The sequence below is a fragment of the Erythrolamprus reginae genome, chromosome 3 (genome assembly GCF_031021105.1).
Source record: "Erythrolamprus reginae isolate rEryReg1 chromosome 3, rEryReg1.hap1, whole genome shotgun sequence".
NCBI classification, from domain to species: domain Eukaryota; kingdom Metazoa; phylum Chordata; class Lepidosauria; order Squamata; family Dipsadidae; genus Erythrolamprus; species Erythrolamprus reginae.
Window position 1 is genome coordinate 166,793,242 of NC_091952.1, and position 10,504 is coordinate 166,803,745.

General features: G+C 47.2%; 1 protein-coding gene across 1 annotated transcript; it reads left to right on the top strand.

Annotated features, from left to right (window-relative positions):
* Positions 1 to 4,202: 4,202 nt before the first annotated feature.
* Positions 4,203 to 10,084, top strand: LOC139165851 (uncharacterized). Its single transcript, XM_070749089.1, has 2 exons — positions 4,203 to 4,645; positions 8,111 to 10,084. Exons 1-2 carry the CDS (start codon positions 4,273 to 4,275, stop codon positions 8,731 to 8,733), a joined length of 996 nt encoding a protein of 331 aa, XP_070605190.1. The 5' UTR covers positions 4,203 to 4,272; the 3' UTR covers positions 8,734 to 10,084.
* Positions 10,085 to 10,504: the final 420 nt, after the last annotated feature.

Sequence of the window (10,504 nt, forward strand, 5' to 3'; positions counted from 1 at the left end):
TGCCTTCCCACTAAAAAGAAAACAATCACCACCTAGCCATTTTTTTAAAAAAATCTTCATAAATCTAGTTGACTATACTTGAAATAATTTCTTGTAAAGACAATTTTCTATTTTACACTTGTCCAACTCAGTACTTCTGATGGTCCAGTATCCAACACAATTCCTAGACAAGAGGCAGAACAACAGGAGACAAAATTGTTTTCAGATATCTTCAGTTTTATTAATCATGTATGCTTTAGGTCAGTATTTTAAGGCAATTGTAACACCTCTTTGGAAAAATGCAATTGTGTTGGATTTGGGCTGTTTTGTTCTTGTTTCATTCTTTGTTTCTTGTTTTTCTAAATACCAGTAACTACTAGAGTGGTTTGAAGTCAAGTCCGTAAAATTGTGTTTCATTGCCCCACTGTTTTGTGCAGTTTCTGACACCAAAGAATAGGCATAGAGAAATAAAAGAAAGGAATGCAAATAACCTTGATTATTTGTTCCTGGAATTACCTGCTGTGTAGAACTCTTAAGCCCTACCTTGAAGTGTCCAGGAATACATCCTTTAATTTCCTGCTTATAAATCGGTGCACTTGCTCCATTCCCTGTTGCAAAGAGTGAAAAATCTGCTAAACAACCTACTTATTGGATGACATATTTCTCACTGACAGGGATCCTGCGGGATACACAATACATATATATTAAATGTTTGGAATTTTATATTCACTCCACCAGCCCATGAGAATGGTAGGTATTTTTCTAGTATGCAACCCCAGAAGTCAAATATTTTTATGCTTGTTTTTGCTCCTCTCAGGCATATGCACTCTGAAGGAGTAAATGTACAGCTGGTTATTATTACAACTGATTGATGAACAGAGTATCATTTCTCTTGCCACCAATAAACAGCTTTGTATTTGCCTATTGGAAATGATTGCCACATTAATTGGAAATAATTTAAGAGGCTGCTTTATAAGACAATTTGCTGTTGATAAAAAGTAGGAGACAGATAATAACATTTCATTTATTTGATTTACTGGCCTGTTGTCAAGTTTTCTCATTCATGGTATATAATGTAGCCAGAAAGAGGAGAAATATGAGCAGAGCTATCAGGACATGAAGATTAGGAAGAAAATGTAAATCTCTTATCATATGGACATTTCCCCTTCCATTTTCTACACAGATTAAAGTCATTCATTGAAAAATGTCTCCTTTGCCATTTTTAATTTAGGGCTCTTTACACTATGGTGGTATTCTATATTTGCTCTGTCCTCTCACATCTACTGATGGGGCTCTCATTTTCCACCTGTGCTTATTAAAGGAGTGTTTTAGATACTGTTCATATGGTGTGATAAAGAACCTAAGGTCATCTTTTGTTTTATAAAATGGGTCATGTTGCCCAATCTAACTACCATTTACTAATTAATTGGTTCTAAATCAGGGGTGCCAAACTTAATTTAATTAAGGGCCACACCAGGGGTTGTATTTGGCTTGGGGGGGGAGAGGAGTGGACATGGCCACCTCGATGTCCCTCATCAAGGCTCCACTTTTGGATGTGGTGGCCTCCTGCAACCCTCGGGCAATGAAAACAGAGCTTGGGGAGGCTGGGCCGACCTGGGCTTTGTATTATCTGGCAGAAGGCTGCAGAGGCTGTCACAGCTGAAAACACAGCATGGGTGGGTGGTGTGCAGCTCCTCAAACTCCAATTTGGTGACAGAGAACTGCAGGGGGCCATCACTGCCAAAAACGGATCCCAGACAGGCCGTGCATGGCCCACCTGAGCTCTGTTTTTGCTGGCAGAGGCACTGTAGGCCGTTCTTCACTGTCTCCGGGGCAGGCTCACAGGTCAGATCAAAGCACCCTGCAGGCCGGATCCAGCCCCTAGGCCTTGAGTTTGACATCTCTGTTCTAAATAATGAAGAACATTGAAGCAAAAGAGGTGCCCAAGTAGAAGTGTGCGCCTTTATGCAAATACATGCAAAAATGACTTTATGAATCACAATGTTCATTTGTTTTTCTTTCTTTTTTTCATTCACACATATAGTACATACTCATCCACACTAACCCTTCTCAACTAGGTTACCAGGCACAAGCCAAAGGGATGGTAGCTGCCTTGTCTGGATCCAAAGACAAGTCAAAGAATGGGAAGGCTTCAGGACTTCCTTTTCCCCCAAATGTCCTTTGTTGATTCACATGACTAGCAGCTATTCTATCTCTGTTGATTTTCAAACCTGGTAGTTGTTGATGGGACTTGATGGATGGGAGCTTCTATGTACTCAGGCCCAACTTATTTTATCTATTAAGTTGTCATTTTTTTATTTAGTCCCTTGATTACTAGGGACTACCTTAATTACTTCTCCAAGTTCCCTAACTTTCAATCATTCAACTTTATATGTCTGCTTCATCTTTAGATATGGTGTTTTCATCCTAGTCTTACATGAGGAAACCTGGAAAATAAAACTGGAATCTTTCATAAATGTCAGAGAGGTGCTAAACTCTCTGTGTAAAAGGATGAGATACATTTAAAATGACTTTTAAAAGTCTTTGACTTCTATCTGTGCTACTATGTACCTGGGATATTCCCCATGATATTCTACAGTACCCTGTAAAATGTAGAGGATTATAAGAGGCTCAACTAGTGACAAAATGTGGACAGAGAAGAACTTGATATCAGTAAGATGACTTGCCTTCAGAAACTGAACAGTAAAAATATCACTGGATTTTTTTTTTCTCAGAAGATTAAGAGGCCAGGCGATTTTGCCCGGCCGATAGTTGCGCCGGCGGGGAGGGGCGAGAACACCGCCTCCCAGCTGGGCGCACCTGCGCAGAGCGCACGCACGCCCACGCGCTGCTGTCTGCAGCAAAGTAGCTTGCCCGGCCGGCCAAGGGAAGAATCGCCCTGGCCGGAAGTCCGTCGCAGCTGGGAGGGGGCGGGACGCCACCTCCCAGCTGATTGGCGGGGCGGCAAGCATCGGAGCTACCACGAGTCATGGTTGGCTCACAGGGGCCGCCGGGAGCGAGGGGAGGGGTATTTCAGGGTCTGCATCCCTCACCCTCGCCCCTTTGCTCCCTGCTCGCCCTCCAGATCGGTCTTATTGTCCTCGGAGCTCCGGAGTCGCCTTTGGCCTTTTTCGCGGGAAAGAGGAAGCCAGGATCATCGGAGGACGTCTTGCCACCATTGCTTGTGACCGCAAGTAGCTGGGGGGTGTTGGGCTCTTGGTTTTCTTTTACTTTTCTTTTACAGTTTAATTAAGTCAAGCTACTGGGTTAACACTTGTGTTTGGGTTGGTAAAATTTACCTTGTGGTCCTTTAAGAAGTTTAATTGTGGTTATTAGCAGGATTAGCCTTTTAACCCAGATTGCCCTCGGAAGCTCCGGAATTGCCTGCAGCCTTTCGGATCAAAAAAGAGGAAGTCAGGATCACCGGAGGACGGCTCGTCGCCATCGCTCGTGGCTGCAAGTAGCTGGGGGGGTGTTTGGCTCTCTGGTTTCTGTTTTGCAGCTAAGTTAATTTTGTAGTTAATTATTCAGTACAAGCTAATTTGATTAGCCTTGTTTTTCTGGTGTTGGAGTCTGTCTGGTGTTTTGTTTCGTTGGTGGAATTTGCATCTTTTGTGCTTTGTTACAAATACCCCTCTTTCCCCTAGAATTTGATTTGTGATTATTAGCAGGTTTAGCCTGTTTATAATTTTTAATTTTTATACGTTTTATTTTCTGGAAGGGTCTTTTTACAAACCAAGATGAAGTTACCTTTTGGAATTTGCATAATCTTAAGAATTATTAAACTAAGTGAACTTTAAATTTATTATATATATATTTAAACAATTATACTTTGATTGCTTAATTGAGGCAATAGTCTCCTCTGTGGGGCTAATTTAACCAAGGATAAGGCAAGTTTAAACCAGTGCCAATTAGGCCAGATTACTAGCACATTACTAGCTGAGCCATAGCCTTTTATTACCGGCATTGTTAATTTTTACAGTAATTCAACAGTTTGTTGCTTTCATTTGGGTGTTGCCTTGCATTACTTTCTCATTTATAGTGGACCACATCGTTTTGGGTGCGTAAAGGGCAATTTCCTGGTGGTTAGATATATACATTTAATTAAAAAAAAAGAAAAGAAGGGGGGGGTTACCTGCCTAAGGCTTTGTTTTCTTTGATTTAGTATTGAGGCATTGTTACTTAAGCTAAGTTGATTTATTACCTATTCAGAGCCATTGGCTTTATGGTCACGGGTTACTGTATTATAGGATACATTTTCAATTTAAGTAAGTGTTGATAGTATTGGCATTCATGGCTCCACGAAAGGATAAGAGAAAGAATGTGGAGCCTCAGGCCATATCCCGCCCCAAACGTAGAGCGGTTCCTACACAAAAGGCTATAGAAGCCAATGTAGCCAGAACGGCTCCGGGTAGCAATAGTGGGAGAAACGAAGGAGAAGGTCTCAACAATAATTTACTTTCTAAGATATTAGACCGCATGGAGGTGATGGAAAATTGGATGCGAGCCGGGGGCAACCAAACATCAGGAGGAGGTGCTGGGCCTACATCCCAGAATGTAGCCGGGACATCAGCAGGCACCAGTGGAACTTCAGAGCCTCCTAGGGCGTCAGGTGGGCTCCCAGGGAACCAGCAGGGGGAACAAGGCAGAGTGGCACCACCTGTGGGTGAGTATAGCATCACCACACCGATCTCGAACACTGACTTGGTCTGCAACAGGGTTTGGTCTGGTGGGCAAGGCACAGGGTCAAAGCCTGCAGGCATTTTTACTGGGGAGACAAACTTGGGGCCCCCCCAAGGAATCAGTACGCCAGCCCCAACCCCGATCATGGCAATTCAGAGCGGGGCACAAGCAAACACCCAGTCAGGGGGGGGGGAGGCAGAAACTTCACCCACCTCCTGGAACTACTCTCCCACGATGCTCAGGTTTCATCTTCACCCCACTGTGAAGGAGAGAATTTGGAGGGGGGAATACGTGGATGTTTTCTCTTTACTGAATAGGGAGGTCCCCAAAAAGGAAAAGGAGGAAGAGGGGGGCACAGAGAAACGAAACAAGATAAAGGTGGACAGAAGCATTAGCTCCTGGCTATATGGGTTCATGACCTATTTTTATGTTAAATTAGAGAAAGAACCTAACCAGGCCAAAGCCATGCTTAAATACATGGACACGATTGTGAAGACCCACTACGAGTATGATGGCCCGGCCTGGCTTCAATATGATGAAATGTTTCGTATGCAGGCCGCAATAGACAAAAGACTATCATGGGATGGGATGGTCAATGATTTATGGACTCATGTAACGCATTCATGCCCCCCCCCCCCGCAGAGGCGAGCGCACGGAGAGTGGGCATCTTATGCTGGCAAAGAATAACATACCGGCAACACCCCGCCACTGGGCGGGGCAGGGGTTTCGGACACCCCTGCTTTGTTATGAATTCAGCGCCAAAGGCATTTGCAGCCGGAAACAGTGCAAATACCGCCACACGTGCTCCAACTGCGGGGGAAGGCATGCAACGCATGCATGTTCCAGACATAAGTCAGGGAAATTTAATCAGGACGGGTCAGCGGGGAACAGAGCCCACCCGCAAAATCATGGAAAAGGGACCCAGCCCAATTAAATTGTCTCGCCTTGCACTCTGGCTGCGGGGGTACGGTTTGGCGGATCACGCAAATGAGTTAATTTTGGGTTTTAAAGAGGGGTTCAGGATACCATACCAGGGCCCCAGGAAAGTATTTGTGGCAAACAATTTAAGGTCTGTTAGAGGTTTGGAACATGCGCAATAAAATACGCAAGGAAGTAAAAGAGGGTCGGGTAATTGGCCCATTCCTGTCTCCCCCATTGAAGAATCTCAGAGTGTCCCCACTAGGGGTAGTGCCCAAGAAAGCCAAAGGCGAGTTCAGGCTGATTCATCATTTGTCATTCCCCCCAGGTGAGTCAGTAAATGACTTCATTCCGGAAGCAATGTCTTCGGTAAAATACACCTCGTTTGACGAGGCCATAAGAATGGTCCGTCGTTGTGGGAGGGGTGCTTTGATGGGCAAATGTGATATCAAATCCGCTTTTCGGCTGTTACCCATCCACCCCGATGATTTTGATCTTCTGGGGTTTCGCTTCGAAGGTGGATACTATATTGACAGGGCCCTCCCCATGGGCTGTTCAATCTCATGTTCCCTCTTCGAGCGTTTCAGTTCATTTCTTGAATGGGCGCACAAGCAGTGGACGGGCTCTGATTCCATTGTCCACTACCTAGATGACTTTATGATGGCCGGCCTGGCTGAGAGCACCCAATGTAAATGGTTAATGGATGCTTTTAAGGCTCTGTGCGCTGATCTGGGCGTATCCCTCGCGGACGAAAAGACGGAGGGGCCCTCTCCTGTTATTACTTTCCTTGGTATTGAAATAGACTCTGTGGCCCAAACTTGTAGGCTTCCCCAAGATAAATTGATTAAGCTCAAGGATAGGATATCTGGAGTATTGACAGCTAGAAAAGTGACGTTGAAACAATTACAGGAGATCTCTGGCTTGTTGAATTTTGCGTGTAGGGTGGTAGCCCCGGGCAGGGCCTTTGCCAGGAGAATTTTTTCAGCAGCCAAGGGGCTTAAGAAGCCACACCATAGGACCAGAATCAGCCTGGGGGCCAAGAGAGATCTGTGAGTGTGGGAACAATTCCTTGACCAGCACAATGGGGTTTCCTTTTGGAGAGAGGAACGCAGGTTGGAAGCTGAATTACAGGTCCATTCAGATGCTGCAGGAGGGGTCGGTTTTGGGGCTGTCCTGTCAAACCAATGGTGCCAATCCCCCTGGCCTCTGGAATGGCGGAAAAAAGGCATTTGCAGGGATCTGACATTCCTAGAATTTTTCCCCATTGTAGTGGCTGTTGAGATCTGGGGGGAAGAGTTTAGGAATAAAATTGTCTTGTTCTGGTGTGACAACCTAGCCGTAGTACACGTCATTAACTCATTGTCATCCAAGAGCGAATGCGTGATGCGTCTAGTTCGCCACTTTGTTAGCAGGTGCCTCGAAATCAATGTTTTATTCACGGCCCGTCACATCCCGGGCGTGGAGAATGGCCTAGCTGATGCTCTATCACGGGGACAGCTGGCCAGGTTTCGGGAGATGGCGCCGGATGCGCAGCAGTCTTCACACAATGTCCCACCTCACCTGTGGCAACTTGGGAACTCGAGGTCAACAGAGCGGTAAGCATGTCGGTGGCTCCTGGCACCAGACAAGCATACTTCAAAGCAGGTGAGGAGTTCTGGGCTTTCAGGCAGGGCAGAGGACACACGCAGAGCTGGCCCATTCCGGTAGAACACCTGCTGGAATTCTGTGTTGAGAAGCACCAAGCAGGGTGCGCACCCAGGACAATACGTGGCAAATTGGCTGTTTTGGCATTTCTAGCAAAAGCTAATGGCTTCCTAGATACAACCAGGGAGTTCAGAGTTAGAAAGATGCTGGAGGGATGGTCCAGGGAGCAGGTGCCAAGAAAGGTTGACCAAAGGAATCAACTTTCTGTTGCCCAGTTAATGAGGATCTCTCGGCAGTGGGAGTTGTTATGTTCCTCAGGTTACGAAACACACCTGTTTCGGGCGGTAGCTTCCATACTGTTTTTTGGGGCTTTTAGAGTCAGCGAGGCCCTCGCCTCTTCCCGCAATGATGCATCCTTAAGAGCATTTCAGACCAAAGACCTGTCTATTGCCAACGATATGGTATCGCTACACTTAAGATTCTCCAAGACAGACCAATTGGGTAAAGGCAAGGTGGTCCACCTCTCGGCAGCCGGAGTTAAGGATATATGTCCTGTCTCAACTTTAATAAGCTTTTTAGAAGCAAGAGAAGACATGGAAGGTTACCCTTTTTGTCACCAGAATATGGCACCTTTAATGATATATCAGTTCTGGACCATCACCAAAAAGGCCCTATCAGGTATTGGTTTGGACCCACAGCTATTTGGGACACACTCATTCCGGATTGGGGCAGCATCAACAGCGGCTAGGTTGGGGCTCCCGGCAAGCCAGATCCAGGACATAGGCAGGTGGAAATCTTCGGCTTTCAAAGAATACATAAGGACAGCAGTGGAAACATCCGCTTTGCCTGGTAATTAAACCTGCTTTGTTTTTTCTCATTGTTCTAGGTCCTGGCCCAGCTCCACGGTGTGTTGTACGACGGGTGAAGGAAATGCCCATGAGGCCTCCCACAATACTGTTGTGTGGACACAGTATGATTTTATGGGCTGGCAGAAGAGCTGCAACATCCCATTGGGGAACACAGTTGGCGTTAAGTCGCCATGCGAAGGTGGAGTGGCTGGGACGAAGAGGGCTGCGTTGGGATGGACTCCTCCCACTGCTGAGTGGCTCGAGCCGTGGAAGGGCTGAGCCTGGTGTTTTGGTGTTGCACTTGGGTGGCAACGACCTTGGACTGCTGAAGGGCTTGGCACTGGTGGCCCAAGCTGGTGAAGACCTTAAGGTCTTAAGGAAGTGGTGGACGAGCACGGGGCTGGTGTGGTCTTGGATCCTGCCTCGCAAGGTTTGGAGGTTTGCACAGCATCCAAGAGTGATTGACAAACAAAGGATTCAAGTTAATAAGGAAATTGGGAAACTAATTTTGGCCGAAGGGGGATTTATAATTAGGCACCCGGACATTCACATTCATATTCCCGATCTTTACAGACCAGATGGGGTACACTTGACAGATGTTGGCAACGACATCTTCTTGACAGACCTGCAGAGGGGCCTGCTGGAGCTGGTGCAGGCTTAAGGAGGGAGCTGGGGGCCAAGATAGAGATCTGACCCCCAGCTGTGGCAAAAACGGGGTGGAAAGGGTGTCAGTTGCAACCGTGTGTTCTCCCTTGGGCATCTGTTAAAAGGTGATGGGCTCCTTCGTCTCACAACTCATGCCTCCTCCACGGACGGAGTGGTGGGAGGGAGGAGCACTTGGGGCTCATCTACATCACTTCCGGTTCCGGGTCATGGAAGGGAGCCCTCCCACACGCTGGACGTGGTTTTCAATTTGGGTGAAGGCGGGGCTCGCTTCACCCTTACCAATCAAGGAGTTCGCCCATTGGTTGCCCAAGTATGTTTTGTTCAGGATTTTTCACCCCATTTAGTACTCTCTACAGGTCTATTACTGTAATCAATAAAGTGACCCATTTTTCATCCAGCTCTTGTGTTCGAGTTTCATTCCCTGTCCGGCGCAATTAAGAGGCCAGGCGATTTTGCCCGGCCGATAGTTGCGCCGGCGGGGAGGGGTGAGAACACCGCCTCCCAGCTGGGCGTGCCTGCGCAGAGCACAGGCACGCCCACGCGCTGCTGTCTGCAGCAAAGTAGCTTGCCCGGCCGGCCAAGGGAAGAATCGCCCCGGCCGGAAGTCCGTCGCAGCTGGGAGGGGGCGGGACGCCGCCTCCCAGCTGATTGGCGGGGCACCAAGCGTCGGAGCCACCACAAGTCGTGGTTGGCTCGCAGGGGCCGCCGGGAGCGAGGGGAGGGGTATTTCAGGGTCTGCATCCCTCGCCCTCGCCCCTTTGCTCCCTGCTCGCCCTCCAGATCAGTCACCCACCCACCCTCCGCTCTATCCAGGGTGTCTGGCAGAGGTCACCCTTTGGGGCCGAGAAGGAATTTTTGGCAGTCTGGAAGCTTTATTTCAGATTGTTTTTTCGCCTTCTCCATCCTGGTCAGGTGTGAGGTTTTTATTTGGGTTAGGGGGTGTATCGTTGTAAATAGGTTGATTGAATTTTCTTTATTTGGTCATTATTGGCAAAAACGGGGTGGAAAGGGTGTCAGTTGCAACCGTGTGTTCTCCCTTGGGCATCTGTTAAAAGGTGATGGGCTCCTTTGTCTCACAACTCATGCCTCCTCCACGGACGGAGTGGTGGGAGGGAGGAGCACTTGGGGCTCATCTACGTCACTTCCGGTTCCGGGTGATGGAGGGGAGCCCTCCCACACGCTGGGCGTGGTTTTCAATTTGGGTGAAGGCGGGGCTCGCTTCACCCTTACCAAGCAAGGAGTTCGCCCATTGGTTGCCCAAGTATGTTTTGTTCAGGATTTTTCACCCCATTTAGTACCCTCTACAGGTCTATTACTGTAATCAATAAAGTGACCCATTTTTCATCCAGCTCTTGTGTTCGAGTTTCATTCCCTGTCCGGCGCAATATCAGACAAGCATATATCTGAAATGGTATTGAGTCTCTTGTTTGAACAGGGGATTGGACTAGAAGACCTCTAAGTTCCCTTCTGCTCGATGATTCTATGATCTCTCTCAATAACTCAGGACAAATCTAGTACTTTCGATATATTTTGTAACATTGTGCAGGCTCAGAGTGTATGGCCAATATGCCAGTGGGCTTTGGCTGTTTGTTATAGTAAAAACATTTACAAGATGGGGCATTACCTGTATTTGATCTGGCATTTTTCAGGAACCACTCCTTTTTGTAACAGTTTATGCCTCATAATATCCAACTGTCTTCTGAAATTCCTCCCAGGCTGGAATCATCTATAATGGAGCAAAAGAGCTTTGTTTTAAGAAGTTCAAC